The sequence below is a fragment of the Phyllostomus hastatus genome, unplaced genomic scaffold, assembly GCF_019186645.2.
Source record: "Phyllostomus hastatus isolate PE091 unplaced genomic scaffold, TTU_PhHast_1.1 phas_scaffold_93, whole genome shotgun sequence".
In the NCBI taxonomy this organism is placed as follows: domain Eukaryota; kingdom Metazoa; phylum Chordata; class Mammalia; order Chiroptera; family Phyllostomidae; genus Phyllostomus; species Phyllostomus hastatus.
In genome coordinates, this window is record NW_025334042.1 from 15,937,847 (window position 1) to 15,958,238 (window position 20,392).

General features: G+C 50.5%; 3 protein-coding genes across 6 annotated transcripts in view; 2 read left to right on the forward strand and 1 right to left on the reverse strand.

Annotated features, from left to right (window-relative positions):
* Positions 1–20,392, forward strand: part of ZBTB39 (zinc finger and BTB domain containing 39) — a 23,092-nt gene continuing 2,700 nt past the window's right edge. The window contains exons 1-2 of one of the 4 annotated variants that reach the window (XR_006784624.1): positions 1–106; positions 2,847–5,136. Coding sequence is in view for 1 of the 4 variants with exons in the window: in XM_045829592.1 (XP_045685548.1) it covers positions 2,898–5,033 (2,136 nt within the window). In the remaining 3 variants the exon portion in view is untranslated. Of the gene's footprint in view, positions 107–316; positions 446–1,146; positions 1,344–2,846; positions 7,312–20,392 lie in introns of those variants that run through there. The other 3 variants (XR_006784625.1, XM_045829592.1, XR_006784623.1) reach the window with 3 other exon arrangements.
* LOC123812755 (retinol dehydrogenase 16-like) overlaps positions 210–20,392 on the forward strand; it is a 27,917-nt gene continuing 7,734 nt past the window's right edge. Inside the window, 1 exon segment of the mRNA XM_045829593.1 lies at positions 210–445. Coding sequence (XP_045685549.1) covers positions 212–445 — 234 coding nt within the window. The 5' untranslated portion in view covers positions 210–211.
* On the reverse strand, positions 11,428–13,618 carry GPR182 (G protein-coupled receptor 182). The gene is made up of 2 exons (XM_045829594.1): positions 13,441–13,618; positions 11,428–12,899 (listed from the first exon to the last, which is right to left on the reverse strand). The coding sequence occupies exon 2, from the start codon at positions 12,886–12,888 to the stop codon at positions 11,686–11,688; it is 1,203 nt and encodes a 400-aa protein (XP_045685550.1). The 5' UTR covers positions 12,889–12,899; positions 13,441–13,618; the 3' UTR covers positions 11,428–11,685.

Here is a 20,392-nt window from a genome sequence, read left to right on the forward strand (position 1 = left end):
GCAGCGGACTATCAGGCAGATTGCCTCACGAGTGCTGACCGGGAAATTCCAGACTGACCGGTTAGGATTACATTCCTGGGAGAGGCTGAAACTGCAGTTCGGTTAGGTATTATGTTTTGGTTGTTAATGTGGACTTAGCACAAGTGACTCCATTTGGCGTCTGTTGTCTGTCTGTCTGTCTGTCTGTCTGTCTGTCTTTAACAGATGGTTAATGCAGTTGGTTAGAAAGATTGAACAGGTCCAGGACTCTTGCAAGTCTTGCAGCCTAATGCTTCAGAGTCATGCTGGAGGTTTGGAGTTTGTTGGTTGTAAGATATTCCACTTCAGGAGCACTTGGTGGCCTCAGCTGCAGGGGTCGGGCCTGCCTTGCAACATGTATCAGTCTCCAGCTGATCCTTTCACCAGAGAGCTGACTGGATTGCCTGCTCCCAAACTACAAGAACAGGTTGTATGGCAGTTTTTGTATCCCCGTGCTAATAAATATTACATGTTTGGCAGCATTTAGTAGAATGTTTGCTTTCAGCATAATCTACCACCAGTTAGTGAGAGTGGAAAAGGGGACACACAATCTCCCAAATTCATCGAAATAACTGATGATTGTTAACCAGCCAAACTGGCTTAGATCAGCTGGCATCATCCTGTGTGTCCCCCTCTTTCCACTCATCCATCCAGGAAATACTAAGCCCTACTGTATCCCTGTATGAGAGTTTAGGCCTGGCTGCCTATCACCGGGCAGTGGTAGGATGAGACAGGAGAGAGGCTGAAACAGAAGGGTCCTGGAGCTTGAGAGATTCCTATGTATTGAGGAGGGAGAGCCATAGAACAGCGGAGGCGATAAGAGCTTCGAGTGGGATAGGGGTTTTTCTGCTTCTCCAGGTACCAGCGGGAGGAAGGAGTGGTCCTCCACCTGGTGGATTAGTGCTTTCGAAAAGCCAGACTTGGGGGGTGGAGGGGATTGGAAACGCCCCCACAACAGCTCACACGGGGCAGGCCCAGGGCCAGGGCATAAATTGAGGCAGCTCCGCGACGGGGATTCCTGGCCTCGTTGGGACCAGCTGCCAGCTTGTTGGTTCTGTGGCTTTGCGCCCCGCCCACCTCGCTCCAGGTCCCACCATGGGGGGGCGCTGCGGTCGAGCGGCGGGGGGGCGCTGCCTCCTCCGGGACGGCGGGGGGCGCTGCGGGCCGGGCAGCGGGGACGGCCCGGGCCGGCACTGCGAGCAGCGCAGCGGATGGAGAGTCTGGCCGTGGCCGGCGGCGCCGCCTCCTTGTCGGGCCGGGCACGGCGGGCCGGGGCCTTTGTGTGAGGTGGCTGTGGCGATGGTACTCAGGCCCAGCGGAGTCGGGTAAGCGCGGCCCGGCCGAGGGCTGTCCTTGGCCGAGGCCCGACCCCTGTCCTGGCCTTTCTCGCTCTCACTGGGCTCCCTCCTGCCCGCTCCCTTCGGCGGGACCCAACCTCCCGGACCGCGCGTCGACCCTGCCTGACCCCGCTGCCCATCCCTGGCCTCCGGGCGGCCCTGCGCCCTGCGTGCCTCCGTCCCTCCCGGAGTTCGTCCGTGGAATCGCGGCTCTTTGGGGAGAGACCAAAGTGCTCGGTGCCGCCCAGATGGAGTGCCCTAGCCCGATCCAACGCCCTTCCTCTCGGATTCGACCTCCAGAGGGAAGACTGCGGCACCACGGGATTGTTGGGGTACCTTCTTGGAAGTTGCGAATCTGTCCCTCTCGGGCCCCTAGTCAGGCTTCCTAGAGCCCCGACCTGCTGACCGTTGATGCGTGGCCACCAGGGCCTGGGAGCTGCTTGGCTGGCACCTAAACAATGCTCAGAAGCTTTCTGGGCCCCGGCAAAAGTTGGGAGTTAGTAGAATGTGTGGTGAGGTGCAGGGGACTGTGTTGCGCAGGACGAAAAGTGAGACAGAAGAATGTTACTGGTCTTCTCTTCCTTGGGCATTCAAGATTCAAAGGGGGGAAAGTAGTATTGAGCAAGCTTTTTAGGAGTCTTACCTATACAATTACCGTAGATGTCTTCTTATGGCAACAGGTATATCTCTTAGTTCTGGTCGACATTAGTATAAATCCCGGAAAGGGTGGTATATAGAAATAAAGCATATTTAAGCATTATTAAGTACCACACTTGTGTTCTACTTTGCTTTTACTCCGTTGGGTTCTGAAGTATTTTTACTTCATCACAGTTCGCAGAGAATGCGCTAGAGTAGTATCGGAGTGGCTCTGGGTTGTGGAGACAAGAGACTAGGCAGGTAGTACAGGTAGGAAAAGATAGGAACTCAAAAATGAGGAAGAGATTTATCTAGGATCTGAAAGGACACAGCAGTGCTAAAAAACTAAAAGGTGGAAGGAGCATCCTTATCTTTTTCTTAGCTTTGATTAATTGTGTTCAAATAAGCATATGACATGACATTGTAAGGAAGAGAGTGTACCCAATAAGATAGGAGGAAATTAGGGAATTAACATGAGAAAGATTTGGGACATTTGTTCCGGAAATGAGGTATAAGATAGCATCTGTGAGGATACCTCTGGCTTGGCTATAAGGCACTAGCTTCTGTCCAACCAGGCCTATAGCCTTTCTTACTGAATCTTAAAGACTGAGCTGTCAGGTTTTTTTCAGTGGTTTTGGCTTTTGTCATGACAACTCTTTTTGGTTATGTGCAGGGGGAAAGGTCATTGTTCTGTTATTTTGCTGTCCTTGCTCTCAGCAGAATGGAGCAGCTCTCCGTGTCTATTCACTCCGCTCCCTACCTTGGGCTTTGAAATTCTCAGACTGGTGCTGTTTTCTCCTGCAGAGTGCCTTGCTTGCAGGGATGTGTTTGGCCATCCATTTTTTCCTTTTGCAGTTCACAGATTAACCGTGCTGGTAAGGAGGCAACTTCGTAGGAGCTGCTAAGATGGGCATGAGGATCAAACTGCAAAGTACCAACCACCCCAACAACCTGCTGAAGGAACTCAACAAGTGTCGGCTCTCAGAGACCATGTGCGACGTCACCATTGTGGTGGGGAGTCGCTCCTTCCCGGCCCACAAAGCTGTGCTGGCCTGTGCAGCTGGCTACTTCCAAAACCTCTTCCTAAATACTGGGCTTGATGCTGCCAGGACCTATGTGGTAGACTTTATCACCCCTGCCAACTTTGAGAAGATTCTGAGCTTTGTCTACACGTCGGAGCTTTTCACGGACCTGATCAATGTTGGGGTTATCTACGAGGTAGCCGAGCGTCTGGGTATGGAGGACCTCCTCCGGGCCTGTCATTCCACCTTTCCTGACCTGGAGAGCACGGCCGTGGCCAACCCCCTGACCAGCACCAGTGAGAGCCACTCTGGCACGCTGAGTTATAGCTCAGCAGAACCTGCCCATCCCCTTGGAGAACTCCGGGGCAGTGGGGAGCACTTTGGTCCTGAAAGAAACTATGTCTTACCTAGCGATGCTGGAGGAAACTATAAAGAAGAAGAGAGAAATGTTACCAGTGACACTAACCATGGCCTGCCTCTGCCACAGCAGCCGCTGCCATCAAAGACGGAAGACCGTGGTAACCCTGCTCCTTTCACGTCTGTACCTAATGTGGTGACCCAGCCAGTCCTAGGCACTGTCAGCATGGGCATCCAAACCAGCACGAGCTCCTGCCAGCCATACAAACTTCAGAGCAATGGAGACTTCAGTAAAAACAGCTTCTTCTCCCCTGACAATGCAGTAGACATTACCACTGGGACCAACTCCTGTCTGAGCAACAGCGACCACTCCAAAGATCCAGCCTTTGAGCAGATAGATGAGCTCCAGCTGGAGGACCTGGGGGATGATGACTTGCAATTTGAAGACCCCACTGAGGACATAGGGACAGCGGAGGAGGTGATTGAATTGAGTGACGACAGTGAGGATGAGCTGACCTTTGGAGAGAATGACAACCGAGAGAATAAGGCCATGCCCTGCCAGGTGTGCAAGAAAGTTCTAGAGCCCAACATTCAACTGATTCGACAGCATGCTCGAGACCACGTGGACCTGTTGACAGGCAACTGTAAGGTATGTGAGACCCACTTCCAGGACCGAAACTCCCGGGTGACCCATGTTCTGTCTCACATTGGTATTTTCCTCTTCTCCTGCGACATGTGTGAAACTAAATTCTTTACCCAGTGGCAGCTGACCCTCCACCGACGGGATGGAATATTTGAGAACAACATCATTGTCCACCCCAATGATCCCCTGCCTGGGAAGCTGAGTTTGTTTTCAGGGGCTGGCTCTGCAGAATTGAAGTGTGCTGCCTGTGGGAAGGCATTGGCCAAAGATTTCCACATGGTCCGGGGCCACATCCTCGACCACCTAAACGTGAAAGGCCAGGCCTGCAGTGTCTGTGACCAGCGCCACCTCAACCTCTGCAGCCTCATGTGGCACATGCTCTCCCATCTCGGCATTTCAGTCTTCTCCTGCTCCGTCTGTGCAAACAGCTTTGTGGACTGGCATCTCCTAGAGAAGCACATGGCTGTGCACCAGAGCCTGGAAGACACCCTCTTCCGCTGCCACTTGTGTAGCCAGAGCTTCAAGTCAGAGGCTGCCTATCGCTACCACGTCAGCCAGCACAAATGCAACAGTGGCCTTGATCCGCGGCCTGGCTTTGGGATACAGCAGTCAGCTCTCCAGAAGCGGAAGCTGCCAGCGGAGGAACTCCTGAGCGAGGAGCTGGCTCTACAGGGCCAACCTGGGAACAGCAAATATAGCTGCAAAGTCTGTGGCAAGAGGTTTGCCCACACAAGCGAGTTTAACTACCACCGGCGGATCCACACAGGCGAGAAGCCGTACCAGTGTAAGGTGTGCCACAAGTTCTTCCGAGGCCGCTCAACTATCAAGTGCCACCTGAAGACACATTCAGGGGCCCTCATGTATCGCTGCACAGTCTGTGGCCACTACAGCTCCACCCTTAACCTCATGAGCAAGCACGTCGGCGTGCACAAAGGCAGCCTTCCGCCTGACTTCACCATTGAGCAGACCTTCATGTACATTATCCATTCCAAAGAGGCGGAAAAGAACCCGGACAGCTGACTGGGTCGCAGCAGAGCCAAGGAGAGCTCCCAGGTGGCAGCCAGGACATTAATTTTCTAATGGCTGTTGCTCCCACCCCAACTGAAGTTACAACTTTGCCTTGGTAGGAATTCTGCCCTGTCTTGTGTTTAAAGAAGAAAAAAGAAGAAATAGCACATGTTTTTGAGAAGCAATGGCCCTATCATGTTTACCTCCTTTCCCATTCTTGCCCACGAAGGGCTGTGTTTTCGGTTCTTTTGAGGCCGGTCTTGGGATCTCATCAGGCGGTTGGTGTCAGCTAGATCCCCTTCTCCAGCCTTGCGAGTCGTATGCTGCTAGGAATCCAACCAACAGCCTCACCGAATAGAGGAGGTGGAGAGAGGTTTTCGCTGTGGGTGTAACCGCCAGATCTCCCACTGAGACAACTGACTGTGAGAGATTTTGGCAATGTGTTCATTCAGAAAAGACTAGTCAGAGGGCAGCCCACTCCAGGTTCCGGTCCCAAGCTTCAGCAGGGAAAAGGCATCAGGGATAGAGGTGCCTGCTTATTCCACAGCTCTAGTCTATCTGCTGGTTGGAGAGTAAAGTCTTGTGGAAGCTAGATCCAAACTGGGGACTAGGCTTTCTGTTTAGACCAGAAAGCTTTGGGATGATTCCTTGCCAGCCAGAAGAGGTCCTTCAGTGTCAGCCTGGATGGACAGGAAGGGAGGTTTCTCTTCTCAATTCCAAAGAAACATGATTTTATGGAGTGACGGCCCAGGACGTCAGGCCTTCCCTGTGGGGCAAAGAGGACAGGGAACCATTTGACATAGTCATCTGTTATCTCACCTCTGTCAACCTTGAGTTTTCTGGTGGAGAGGTGGGGATGTCTCTGACAGCAGCAGCCTTGCCTTAATTTACGCCCTGTCTCCCACCTACATGTGTGTTTGACCTGTAGCGTAGATGAGAAGACCCCGTGAGGTGGAGTGATGGACTGGGAGCCCTACAGGATTAAAGGGACCGAGTGACTGGTGGTGTGTGGTGGAATGTGTCTCTGGCCCATCTGGGTAACCTGTTGTTTACTTTGTGCAGCTGGGCAGGAGCTTTGGCAGCTAACTTTTGACCTGCTGGAATTTATCCTGATCTGTCTTTGCATTGCCACCAGGGGGCTCTATTTGTTGGCCCCTAGTTCAGGCCCTCCCTAGGTGTCTGGGAAACGTTTCTGCCCAGCCCAAGCTGTTTTGTTCTTAGTTGACTTTTGAGGGGGTCTTGCCCAAAGAAGGCTTGAGTGAGAGGGCCCTTTGTCTCGCATCCTCACTGGCTCACCTCAGTACCTCATACTACCTCACCGCTCAGGCGTGCTGTGGGAGGCCCCGGCCTGGGCCCTGACACTGCCCCTCGTGGGACTCAGCAGCACCCGGGGCTGTTTCACAAGCAAGTGGTTTTAATGAACTCACAAAGCCTTTTTTGACGTTAATATTTATTTATTTTTATTTTTGTATGCATATTACCCAGCATCTCTTTTGGATAAGAGACTTCAGGAAAATGAGTTTCTCTCCAGCAAGGAGCCATGTTCCAGGGGACAGTCCCGGCCAGAGATTTGGGAAATAGGCCAGAACTGGGAGAGAACGTGTCATGCCTTTAAATAAGCAAATTCTCTCCTTTCTCTCCAGATAGGCTCTTCCAGAATAGACCCAGAGGACCTTTCAGGCAATGGACGTATGCTCTAGGAAGCTGGGGCTTGTGAAATTCCTAGGCCTTTCGTCCTCCTTCCACCCTGTGATGGGGAGATTGGGGCCTGGGCTGAGCGGATCCAGTCACATGAAGGACCTTTTTGCACATTTTCTCATTGCTCCTAAACTCGGAAAGCTGCATTAAGATATACAGGCAAACCAAAGCTCTGTCTTTGGTGGACCTGCTGCCTCTCTCCCCAGCCCTAAGCTTATAAAGCCTCTGAGTTGAGTGTGTGGCTCTCTGGTGCGGTGGCCGTTACATAAAGGGATTTGTACGAGTGGCACCTTCACCATCTAAACCCAGCTTGTTAAATCTTCTTCAGACATACTTGTCAGGAAAGCAGTGCTGAGACTTTCCATCCCTGGCTGGCTTCTCTCTTTCTCACACTGACCATTAGAAATTTAAGAAGGAAAATATGTAAAAGATGAGGGTCGAGTGTCTGCTAAGCTTTTCAAGCCTGAGTGATCCCTCCCAGGCTGTTGGTAAGGACTGATTTTTTTTTTTTTTTTAGTATTTTTTTAAAAGATTTTATTTATTCATTTTTAGACAGAGGGGAAGAGAAGGAGAAAGAGAGGGAGAGAAACATCACTGTTACCTCTTGAGTGCCCTGTATTGGGGACCTGGCCCGCAACCCAGGCATGTGTCCTGACTGGGAATCGAACTAGTGACCCTTTGGTTCGCAGCCCACCGTCAATCCACTGAGCTGCACCAGTCAGGGTAGGACTGATTTTTTTAATGACCAGATTTGAGAGAGGTGGTACTGGAACCTAGCCAGGGTTAAGATCCTGGAGAAACCCTTTCCCTTAACAGAGGGCATCCTGGATGCTGGGTAGTCTGTATATTTAACCTGAAACTGTGAAGTATTCCCTTTTTGCCAGTAAACCAAAAAGCAAATCCTTGAAACTTTGCCCTGAAACTAAACAAAGAAACTGCTCCCCCTGATCCTCCTGAGGCCAAGAGGCTGATCGGGTGGTCCGGCTGGTCGCAGTCAGACGTGGAGCAGGGTCAGCGGCTCGCAAGGCTCATTGACCAGACCCTGCTCCTCTGTGTCCCCTGCGGTTCACACCCGAACTTCCCTCTCTTTGGGACCTCTGTTTGCTGCCTCTGCCTCTGGCTCACCCTGTTCTGAACTGTTTTACTTGAAACCCTACGTTGTGGCAAAGGGCACTCTAGGATACCTAGTGGAAGGTATTGATTTTATTTTGAGTTTTTTCTTTGGTAAACGTCTGTTCATTTGATGTTGCTGCGCCCTCTGCCCCAGAACCCAGTTTAGCGCTGTTTCCTGCTGTACTGTTCCAAGATGCAGTTTGACCCTTGAATGTCTTTTCTTCTCCCTTTTCCTCCTTTCTCTTGTTCTGTACTCCAGCTGGCTACATAATTGGCAGAGCCCTTTGTTTAAAAATTACTAAGCATTTCAAGATGGCAATTGTAGGACATTAAACCAAGCGTGAGGCTATTCTCAACCTATTTCCTAGGGGAAGAGGGTGGCCCTCGAGTGGCACACGGGGACAGAGAGCAGAGCTGCTGGGGCCTAGAGGAGGGGGTCCTGTCCTGGCTCCTCTGTGACCCCTGCTGGCTCCTGCTGCCACCGCACCCGCCCAGAAGCCCTGCTGTACCCTCATATTTGGTTCTGAATTTTAAGACTCCATGGAGTTTGTAGTTCAAGGTCAGTTGGGAAGAAAGGAGGTGGGGATGGGGCTGTGGCCCAGGTGACCCCTAAGAACCAGAAAATGGGTAACAGTTTGTTTTCACTTCTCTGCTGACCTGTCATCACCCTGTTGTCTCCAGGATAAGCCTTTAGGCTTAAATACCTCCCCAGTCGGGTTTTGCTACTGATGATTTTTCTTCCTCTTCTGGCCTCCTGCTGTGCCCTATATTCCCAGGCTACACAACTGTGAAAGTGAATTCCAGTCCCTTTATAGACGCACACTGATTTTACTGGCATGGGGGTGGGCCATGTGGAGAAGTCTATGCCCGTCTAGGAGTTGCTACACGGCCTTTTTCCTAAACCCTGTGCTGACTGTGTCAGGAAGAGGGGCAACAGTGTTCATTTCAGTGTGGTTGCTCGTTGTAAACCTGACATCAGGATGGAAATGAGGCTGTTTGGGTTTCAGTGTTTCTTTGACACCCCTTCCCTCTCCAGTCCACCCGCCCCTCCAACGCCACTAGCTGAAGTCTCTCACGAAATGGAGAAGAGCTATCGCTGTCTGACTCCTTCCATTAAATTAATAAGTACTGACCTCCTAATATTTAAGTGTTTACTATCTATTGCTGTAAAGTTTTGTATATTTTGTAAACTTTTTTTCCCAAATAGTAGATGTCTAAAATCGTTGTACATCTGATTCTTTTATATTCCATTGTTCAGCACAAAGTGTGGTTTTTATTTAGAATAAAAAAAGGAAATTGGAAATGGGAGTTCTTTTCCTTTCACCGTGGTCATGCACGTCCCTGAGTTCAGAGCGTGGGGGCCGCGGCCCGGGCAGTAGCTGTGCTCGCTCCTCCGCGGGGTTCTTTAGGTAGCAAGCACACTTTCCTGTAGCTGGAATTCCCCAGGGTTAACTCGATGTCCTGTTTTTAGTGGGAAATTAAGTAAATGATCCTACCTTTTGGGGGGGGGAACATGTCTGAGGGGGGTCTTCTGTTGGTCCAGAGAGCAAAGTGGAACTCTACTAATGTCTAGTTGGCCTTGAGATTTGGCCACAGATTGTCTTGACAGTGCCATGGAACTCAATGTGACGTGGCACGTTGGAGCGGGGAGAGGCGGATCGGACAGAGGCAGAGGTTTGGCATCCTTTTCTGAGGTTGATAACAAATGTGCCTCCACAGAGAAGGAGACAAGCCTCTCGAAGTCGAGGTAGGATGTGGTCCATTTGGTCTCAGTGTGCTGCCTGGGCCTGGACCCTGTGCCCGCTCAGAAAGGCTGAGCCGAGCAGCCTGGCTGTGGGCAGCACGGCTGTTCCCTGCCCTCCCAAGGCCCTAAGGGAGTGTGCGAACAGGGTCGTAGCTGGTTGCCAGAGTGAAGTCCATGAGAAGAGCACAGTCTTGGGGAAGTGGACTCTGAGGTAACCTGGGAGGTGACAGAGGTACAAAATTGAATTTCCTTTAGGGAACTCGGGAGCATAGGTCAGGAGGTGACGGCATGGGCTTCAGATTTTTGCTTGGTTTTCACATTGGCATAAGGGAAGAAGGTGTAATGTGTATTGTAATAATATTTCCTATATTGGCGAGTCCGTACTGCAACCCCAGCTTGGACTCTCCTAGTTGAAAAGCCTTCAGCTGTATTTCACCGAGCAGCTGTTTGTAGCTTAAGACCCTTTGAGGCTGGGCCTGGTGTAAAGGGGGCTGTGGATAAAGATTTCCCCCCATGCTTCTGAGAGATGGGAGTGTACACCATTGGAGCGCGTGTTTAATGCAGCTGGTGAACAGTTTCAGCTTTCTTTCTTTTTTTAAAGATTTATTTATTTATTTTTAGAGAGGGGAGGGAGAAAGAGAGAAACATGAATGTGCGGTTGTTGGGGGCCGTGGCCTGCAACCCTGGCATGTGCCCTGACTGGGAATCGAACCTGCAACACTTTGGTTTGCAGCCCGCGCTCAATCCAGTGAGCTACGCCAGCCAGGGCCAGTTTCAGTTTTCTAAGAGCAGAGGAGACAGCGCTCCAGGTTGATGAGTTATTCCAAGTTAAACATTCCAGACATGGAGCACTGAGCAGGACAGAGGCTCTCAGTGGTTCTGTCCACAAGCCCTTCTGTCTCCACAGGCAGGGTTAAGAGGCTAAGGACTTGAACCTGTTCTTAGGCTTTTACTTCAGTCAGAGTTCTTCATGGTCATGGTCCTAGTTTCCCAAACTGATAAATGAGCCTTTCCAGAAGACCTACTTGAGGTCAACAAGAGGACTTCTTTTCCTATCTCTAGGACAAGTGTTTATAGAAATAAGTTGCTGGACAAATAAATTGTAAAAAAGCCTAGGCCAGAAAGAAGTATGAGGGTGAGAACTGATCGAAGAACACCAGAGCTCTGCCCTGTCGCAGAGGTGGGAGATTCCCACTTCCCCGTCCTGTGCAGGAAATAAAGGCTAAGGGACAGCTTCTGTCAGTGCTTGTTGCTGCCTGCTCCCAGGGTCTGTGTCCCTTGCTTTGTGCTGTGAAGATCTGGGGAGAAAGGGAGGGACGAGTCGGATTTCTGACAGCATCTCACCTAGATCCGAAATGTCCTCCATCCAAAGCTGGAGGGAGATGGGCTAATGAGCAGCAGTGACTGGGGTGGTTTCTCTGCTCTGGGGGGAGGGGAGCTGGACAAGTGATGGGGAGAGTATTAGCAAGGAAATGGAGAGTTTCCTGGATGGTGGAAGGGGGTGGAGAACCTCCCTGACAACCCTGCTGCTGGTGCCTGCTCAGACCCTGGCTTCGCCTGTCCCTGCTTCCCCGCCCCCTCCGTTTATCGCAGCAGTGAGGATGCGCTGTGTCCTGCTGAGACCTCCTGGTTCCTTGGCCTCTGGCCTCTTGTCCCCACAGCTTGCATGCAGTGCTGGCAGATCAACAAGCACACAAACACAAAAGGAAAGTTTTGTGAGGTCCCTGCAGAGCTCACTCTTTCTGGGCCAGGGTGATTTCTGCAGTGAGTGCCTTTTCTGCGGCACATCCCTTTTGCCTTGGCTGTTTCCCCAGCCCCAGCTGTAAGAGCAGATTTTTCGGAGATGCAGAGTTGTGGCTGTCTCTATTACTTTATTTCTCCTTTTCCCTGCTGTGTGTCTGCCTTAGACACAAGGCCTGAGACAACCAGTACAACACCAAGGACCTGTTCTTTATCTCCCCCATCCCTCTCCTTCTCCCCACCTCAAGACACAAGATAAATTCAAAACTGACCATGCATGATGCTTTGACCCTTTCCCCTGCTCCCCCCAAATCTCTCACCTACAATTCCAGCTTTCCACTTCACAGAGGGAGGAGACTGAACTCTACCTCAGCTGGATGTAAGAGACTGAGCAGTGGAGATGGGTGAAGTACTCGGTGCCTGGCAGTCCAGGCTGGGATGGTGGTGGGGGCCTGCTGTGGTGGGCTGGGCACCCTCCTTGGTGATGACGATGGAGTGCTGTGTGGAGGAGGAGGAAGAGGAAGCGCGTCTGCCTGCCCCAGCCTGGACCTTGGGAAGGTAATGGACCACAGCGCTCAGCAGCCGGCCCCTGAAGCTCGGGCTGAGAAAGTTGTAAAGGATGGGGTTGATGACGCAGTGTAGCATGGAGAAGCAGTCAATGACGTCATAAAAGAAGTAGAGCAGGTGAACCAGGTAGCAGTGGAGGGAGATGTGGGTCCCGTACAATGTGAGCAGCAGCAGGGTCGTGTGGTAGGGAAGCCAACATACGGCAAAGACTGTGATGTAGACGCACATCAGCAGACAGTGGCGCCGGCCCTCAGGCCGGGCCGCACGCCTGAGCCGGCAGGCCGTCAGCACGTTGAAGACTGCAATGAGAGCAAAAGGCAGCAGGAAGCCCAGGATGGTGGCAGACAGAGTCACCACCAGGGCCCATGTGCTGAAGGTCTCGAAAGGTGCCATGAAGAGGCACATGGGCTCAGAGCTCTCCACAAGCTGGATGTGGGCCACCTCGGGCAGCGGGATGATGGCTGAGAGCACCCAGACGCCTGCACACACCGCCCGCCGCACTCGGTGCTGGTGGCGCTGCCAGGAGGGAGAGGCATTGGTAAGGGTAATGTAGCGGTCAATGCTGAGGCACACCAGGAAGAAGATGCTGCTGTACATGTTGGCAAAGTAGAAGTAGTGGGTGAAGCGGCAGGAGAAGCTGCCCCAGAGCCAGGTGTAGTCCAGCGTGACCTCCAGCATCCACACTGGCAGAGACAGGACGATGCCCAGGTCCGCTATGGCCATGTTGAGGATGTAGAGGCTCAGCAGCCCTGCCCGGCTGGAGTAGCGCCAGTTGACACAGATCACCAGGAGGTTCTCCACCAGCCCGACCACGAAGATGGCCAGGTAGAGGACAAAGAGGACCACTCGCTTGGTGCTTTCGCTGAGCTCAATGTGGCACTCAGAAAAAGTGTGATTGAAGAAGTTAAACAGCTCAGTCCAGTTGTGGATCTCTCCAATGTCATAGTCAGGCTCCGCAGTGACCCCCTTGGAGGGGCCGGACTCCATGCTGCCTGTGACTGACATTAGGAAAATGCCTGGCGGGGAGAAGAGAGGGTTAGAAGAGAAAGGAGACTTAGGTGACAGCTTTGTGTCCCCCAGGTAGCAGGTCACTGGGACCAGGAGGCTTTGGGAGAAGATTCTAGGAGTGAAGAGGCAAGAAAGGGAAGATACACATTCAGACTGTGAGCAAATAGTACAGAGCTCACTTGTCAGCTTTGACCCAAGAGCAGAGACACTTTGTTAAGGGGCCTCAGGGTGGGAGAGACCAGAAGTGTTTGTGCCCAAGCAGACCTCCTCCTGGTGGGGCCAGGCCCACCCTTCTCCAGCCTCTGGTGGGCCAGCTCAAGCCTGCACTTACTCCTGGCGCTTCACACCGCAGCCCTTTCACGCGGCCTTTCTCAGGAGGCTCTTGCTCTGTTTTGCAATTTGGGCTCTGAGTGTGAGACGCACACAAACAAATATGTGCAACACATGCACACCCCTCTAATTCATCTCTGGGAACATCTGAGGATCATGTAGGAAAAGCAGTTGCTTTCAAGCCGCATTCCTTCTTCCCTGAGAGGGAGTGACACTCACCTGAGTTTCCCTAGGAAGCACCTCCAGTCCGGAGGGCCAGGGAGTCTGGGCTGTTGGGGAGCTGCGAGGAGGCTGGAGGGACGGTAGCCTTGGGGCTGGCTTTGCTTTGGGCTGCGGGGCCGCCCTCCTCATCCGGGAAGCAGATCACTGGCTGAGGCTCTGTGGGAGAGGATTGGGATTTTTCCTGCCTTCCCCCAATCCAGTTAGAGGGAAAGTTCAGCAAAAGACCAGTGTGCCAGGGTCAGGGAGGAGCCAGGCTGCAAGCATTAAAATCCAGGCTCCTCCCTCACTAGATGTGGGAATTTACCTCTTATGGCCTGGGTTCTCTCTCCTGCAAAGTGGGACAGTAGGATCTACTATTGGGGGTGTTGTGTGGGAATTAAATGAGCCCTCCCGGTGAAGTGCTGAGCACAGGACGGGCCTGTGTTTAACACTTTATGTGTGTTTGTGTTTCCCACTCTCTAAATCAGCTTGGAATCCCACTCTTCCATGTCTGCCTTCATTTTTACTAAAGCAGAACTGGAGAGAGGTGGCGCGGGGGGGGGGGGGTTGGCTAAAAACATCAGAAAATCGGTCAGACTACCGCTCTGGCCCTTCCCCTGCCAGTTCTCCCAGGCTTCATTTGGAGGTCTGGGCTGAGAATCTGGAGAGAGAGGAGAGGCTGGATGCGGGGTGGGGAAGGGGCAGTGTTGAACTTCAGGGAGACTGCATTCTTTCCCCCACGGCTCCACGCTTCCAGTGAAGTGTGTGCGTGGGAGAGGGCAAGGGGAGGGGGAGGGAGAGAGAGAGACTGAAAGTCACTCAGCTCCTCCCTCCCTCCAGCCCATAGGGTAACCCCTGGCGTGGGTCGTGTTGTGGGGGAACATCTTGTGTCGGCAGAGCTTCCTGCTTCTCGGGGCGCTTTCACCCCAGTTCATCATTTGGTCCTTGAGGTGCCCCTGGGGGGAGAAAGGCTGGGCTTCCTTATCCTCTGTGAGGCCCAGAGAGGTTGCCTGTCTCACAAGCCACACTGCTTTGATATCTTTGAGGCTCACCTGCACGTAACTTATGTCCTGTCACGTTCCTGTGCGTAACTGGCTCCTAGGCCACTGCGCTAATAGGGCACGTTTTGTTTATCCCTTCAGGGAGGGGATGTTTTTGAGTTCGCTAATTCATTTTGTATTACTTTCATTAAACATCAAATTTGCCGTTCTAACTACTTTAAACAGCTCAGCAGCCTTGAGTGTACTCCAGTGCGGCCGCCGCCACCGGCCATCCCCGTGGGAAGGGGTATTTTTAATCTTGCAGTTTTCTTAAAGCCTCCTTTAGAAAAGCTGTTTCTCTGCTCACAAAACTTCTGGCACTAAGTGTGGAGGGTCTCCCCCCAACACCCACCAATTTTTCAGCTCCCCAGACACCAACTGGGTATCTGATCATTTAATTCAATTCTGACACCAAGCACCTGAAGTTAGTGTCAGACCCCACAGTTTGAAGGACTCAGTCCCACAGGATTGTTCTCACTTTAGGTGCCAGTCACAAGCAATTAGTCCTCAGGGTGCACACACTTCTGTCCAACGTGGCCACAAAGTCCTCCTCAGTTTCAATAATTTGCTGGAATGGCTCACACAGCTCAGGGAGACATCCACTTACATGTAGTAATTTATTATGAAGGACACAACTGCACAGCCAGACAAAGAGGTAGACACCCAGGGTGAGGTCGGGAAGGGTCACGAAGCTCCTGTCCCCGAGGAGCTGGGGTGCACCACACTCCTGGCGTGTGGATGTGTGCGCCAACCCAGAAGATCTCTGAACCCCATACTTCAGGTATTTTTATGGAGGCTTCATCGCATACGCTTGATTATTAAATTAATCTCAAGCCCACTCTCTTCCTGTAGGATGGGGAATGGGGCTGAAAGTTCCAAGCTTCTAATCAAGGTTTGTTCTTTTTGATGGCCAGCCTCCATCCTGACGCCATCCAGGAGCCCATGACATCCACCTCATTAGAGGAAGAGATGTTCCTATTACCCAGGAACGGGGGGCGGAGTTCAAGAAATCTGTCATGATGAGCTCTGATGATACAAAATGTGCTTTACTTTGATTTTCCAGACAGTTCTATTCTCTCTCCCCCTCTCTTTGGGATCTCAGTTGCTAGCCTGTGGATATCTTTTTCAGTGAGGAGCCTTATGAGGCTTCTCTGTTTGTTTCATCCTCCATGCCTTTGACCCACACAGGAGGTGACTCCACTAGACCGGGCCCCCCTAGTTCTGGACTCTGTTCTCTCCACACAGACCCAAGGCCATTTCCATCCCTCTGAAGACTGCATTTTAGTGGCTCATGTCACCTGTGTCTCTGAATCTTCCACCCCAGGATCTGTTCTCTCCCATATGGCAACATCACCCCCCATTGTCCCACCTCCACCTGCTCCCCAGCCCCCGCCCCTCACATTGCCCAGTGTGTGTACAGCCAGAGGCTCAGCGGGAAATCATCCTCAGGAAGCAGTAAGTGATAGCTCTGCAGTTTTCATGTGAGTGTTTATCTTTGGAGGGAGGAGGGAGGCAGCTGGAAAGAGAGAGATTGGAAGGAAGGGAAAGAGGGAGGGGCAGGAGCTCAGGCAAAAGGATGGGGGCAAACAGCTTTGCAAGCAAAAGGAGCTGCAGCAGTGAAACAATTACTGGAAATTTACTCTTTCTTCTTCCCCCTCCTACCCCCCACTTTTGTTTTTCAACAAATGTAGACAAGACATTGTAATTAACAATCAGAAAGGAAGGAAAGTACCAGGGAGGAGTTATTGGAAGTCACAGATAAAGACAAGAAGCTTCCCAGGGTCGGTTAGGGGCCAAGGGTTTGTGCCTGGACCCTCGAAGAAGGGGCAGAACAGGCTGTCCCCGGAATTCCACCCACCCTGCTGCCCTCCGCACACACTTTGTGGCCTTTGTGGGCCAGGACCCTACTTTGTGTGGCAAGGGCAGGTGGACTGGGCACGGGTCAAGGCTGAGGTGTTCGGCAATAGTTGCACTCCCATCCCCAGCCTGAGCTTGTAGAAGGCCACTGAGTGGCCTGCCAGAGACGCAACCTTGTCTGCCCAGCAGCACAGATAAAGGGCTTCCCAAAGAAGGATGTGGCCCAGTGACCCTGTCCTTGGCTTGGCTCAGCAATTTCCTGCTCACTCATGTGTCACCCAAATGCAGTGGAGGTAACACTAGTTTGGGGACTGGACTTGGCTCTGGCACCCTTGTTCCACCACTTAGTAGCTGTGTGACTTAAGACAAGTTACTTTACCTTTCTGAGTCTCAGCTTCTTTATATAGAAAATAAGGATAATGATGTACGGGATACATCAGATAAAACATCGGTATAGAAAGTGCATGGCATTCAGTATGGCCCTTTTCTCCTTCTTGAAGATGAGGAAGAAGAGACCCTTTTTGTGGAAATGCTCTTCAGGTACTGCTCCTGAGTCCCACCATCACCAGCCTGTTTCTCTAAAATGAATCAACACTAGCTTCCTCTTTTACTAGTTGTCTGACATTGTATTTCTCACATAGAAGATGAAAAATATTCCCAAATGCCACTATGAATTATCGCAGAAGAGATGTAATGACAGCTAACATTTATTGAATGCTCACCACCTGCCAGGCACAATGGCTTTTCATGTATCACCTCATTTAATCCTCATGATAACTTAACGGGGTGGGCGCTGGGGTAGGCAAGGAGCTACAGCCCAGACAGGTTAGACAACTTGCCTGAGTCACACTGCTAGTAGTTCAGTAAACCCTTATTACAGTGATAATTGACCTGGATTTGTGGCACGTAATGGCTCTAGGTGGCCTGTGAACTCCCTGAAAAGTATACGAGAGTCTGTCCAGAAAGTATCCAGCCACACACTATGAGAACTAGAGACATTTATTGAAGACAATACAAGAAACACTGTACATAGGACAATGGTGCCCCAGTCCCCTTCAATGTAGGCACCTTGGGACCTCACACTGTTTTCCCAGTCACCATCAGCTGTCCCACTGGATTTTCTTGAATCTCATCGACAGTCTGACTGAAATCTCTTCCCTTTCAAAGGTGATTTTAGTTTTGGAAAAAGCCAGAAGTTGCAGGGCACCAAATCTGGGCTATAGGGTTAATGAGCCACCTGGGTGATTTCATGTTTTGGTAAAAATCTCTGCGTGAGATGCATGTATGAGTAGGCACATTGTTGTGACAAAACTGCCAATCACCAGTTGCCTTTAGTTGTGGCCTTCTGAATCATCTGAATAGTTTCCACAGGGAATGTTCAAGCTTAATGCAAAATGTGATGCAGATTCGTTGCTCTACTCGCTCATTTTGAATGCAACGGCCACACAGTACACATGCTCACTCGACAGTGTCTATCACCCCCACTGACTGGTACAGTGATGTTGTCATTGTTTATGCATGCGCATTCCAGTCCATTCTCCTTGGCTGCCAGGCATCAACGTCACACAAACCATTCTTGTTATATTAACAATGGTTGGACTTTTTCTGAACAGACCTCATATACAAAATCCCAAGTCATTTTTATGGGGCTTAGAACTTCCTTTAGATTTTCAAAGGAGTTCATGGTGTACAAAAAATTAAAAATGACTGCCCTAGAAGAACTTCTCATAGACAGGGGCTAGGATTTAAAAAAAAAAAAAAAAGTAGAGCAAGGCATACACTTCTGGGGAGGTGCCTCAGCCCTGGGAATTCTGGGAAATTTCTTTTAAAAATATATTTTATTGATGATGCTATTACAGTTGTCCCATTTCCCCCCGCCCTACATACCCCCTCCCACCTGCATTCCCTGCCTTAGTTCATGTCCATGGATCATATATATAAGTTCTTTGGCTTCTACATTTCCCATACTATTCTTAACCTCCCCCTGTCTATTTTCTACCTACCATTTATGCTATTTATACTCTGTACCCTTTCCCCCTCTCTCCCTGTCCCACTCCCCTGCTGATAACCCTCTATGTGATCTCCATTTCTGTGGTTCTGTTCCTGTTCTAGTTATTTGTTTAGTTTGTTTTTTTTTTAGGTTTGGTTGTTAATAGCTGTGAGTTTGTTGTTATTTTTCTGTTCATATTTTTTATCTTCTTTTTCATAGATAAGCCCCTTTAACATTTCATATAATAAGGGCTTGGTGATGATGAACTCCTTTGACTTGACCTTCTCTGGGAAGCACTTTATCTGCCCTTCCATTCTAAGTGATAGCTTTGCTGGATAGAGTAATCTTAGATGTAGGTCCTTGCCTTTCATGACTTGGAATAGTTCTTTCCAGCCCCTTCTTGCTTGCAAGGTTTCTTTTGAGAAATCAGCTGACAGTCTAATGGGAACTCCATTGTAGATAACTGTCTCCTTTTCTCTTGCTGCTTTTAAGATTCTCTCCTTACCTTTAATCTTAGGTAATGTAATTATGATGTGCCTTGGTGAGTTCCTCTTTGGGTCCAACTTGTTTGGGACTCTCTGAGCTCCCTGGACTTCCTGGAAGTCTATTTCCTTTGCCAGATTGGGGAAGCTCTCCTTCATTATTTGTTCAAATAACTTTTCCACTTGTTACTCTTCCTCTTCTCCTTCTGGTACCCCTACAATTCAGATGTTGGAACATTTAAAGATGTCCTGGAGGTTCCTAAGCCTCTCCTCATTTTTTTGAATTCTTGTTTCTTCATTCTGTTCTGGCTGAATAATTCTTTCTTCCTTCTGCTCCAAACCATTGATTTGAGTCCCTGTTTCCTTCCCTTCACTGTTGGTGCCCTGTACATTTTCTTTAATTTCACTTTTCATAGCCTTCACTTTTTCCTCTATTTGTGACAATAGTCAACCAATTCTGTGAACCTCCTGATTACCAGTGTTTTGAACTGTGCATCTGATAGGTTGGCTATCTCTTTGTTGCTTAGTTGTATTTTCTCTTGAGCTTTGATCTGTTCTTTCACTTGGGCCATTTTTTTTTCTCAGCACACCTGTTATGTAGTAAGGGGAGGAGCCTTAGGTATTCACCAGGGCAGGGCAAGGTCCATCGCTGTGCTGTGACGCTGTATGTGGCAGACGTGTCCAAAGGGAAACAGTGCTGCTTGTTCTGCTCTCTGCCAGTTTTCAGTCACTTCACCCGATAGCCACAATCAAATTGGGCCTCCTGGTGCTGATTCCCAGGTGGGTGGTTTTGTGTACATTCTAGGACCCTGTGGGTCTCTCCAGTGAACTCTCCTGTGAGGCTGGGAGTTTCTCCTACCTCCTCAACCTTCACAGGTTTTTTTAGTCAGAGGTTTTGTGGCTTTATTTCCCCACACTGGAACCCTGGGTTGCATGGTCTGTCTCCCTCCCCAGTTGTTCCTCCCAGTTTCTCTACACACAAATGTGGGACTGCTCTGTTTGCCAGCCACTGCCTTGCCCAACCAGGTCCTCCAGCTGCCACCTTGCTGCAGGTCTTCTCTGCCTGTCTACCCTTCTCTGCCCCTCCTACCGGTCTGTATGAATGTTTCTTCTTTAACTCCTTGGTTGTTGGACTTCCATACAGTTCGATTTTCTGTCAGTTCTGGTTGTTTTTCACTTTTAATTTTGTTGTTGTCCTTCTTTTGGTTGTGTGAGGAGGCACAGTGTGTCTACCTGTGCCTCCATCTTGGCCAGAAGTCCTCTGGGAAATTTCTTGAGTGAAGGAGAAAGTCCTCTTCATGGAGGCTTAGAGAAGCATGAGATGATGTGGGAAGGGTTTGAGAAAGTGATGGGTAATTGCCTTTGCTTGCTAGCCCTCATCCTTCCACAAGTCGAAGGACAGCCGTTTCCTCTCTCTGACTTCCCAAGAGTGTGTGCGCATGTGTGTTTGTGTGTGTAGGGGATGTGCAACGTTTAGTCTAAGGAGGAGGAAGCCTGGAGAGACTGATAGAGACCAGAAGGGCCCTAGGTACCATGTTCCCAGGAAAACTGACGGCCTCCCAGTATGCCTCAGCTCTTCTCCCCTCCTTCAATTTCCTATC

Bases quoted from the DNA above. Each gene is read 5' to 3' on its own strand.
- GPR182 (XM_045829594.1), bottom strand. From the start codon at position 12,888: ATGTCAGTCACAGGCAGCATGGAGTCCGGCCCCTCCAAGGGGGTCACT.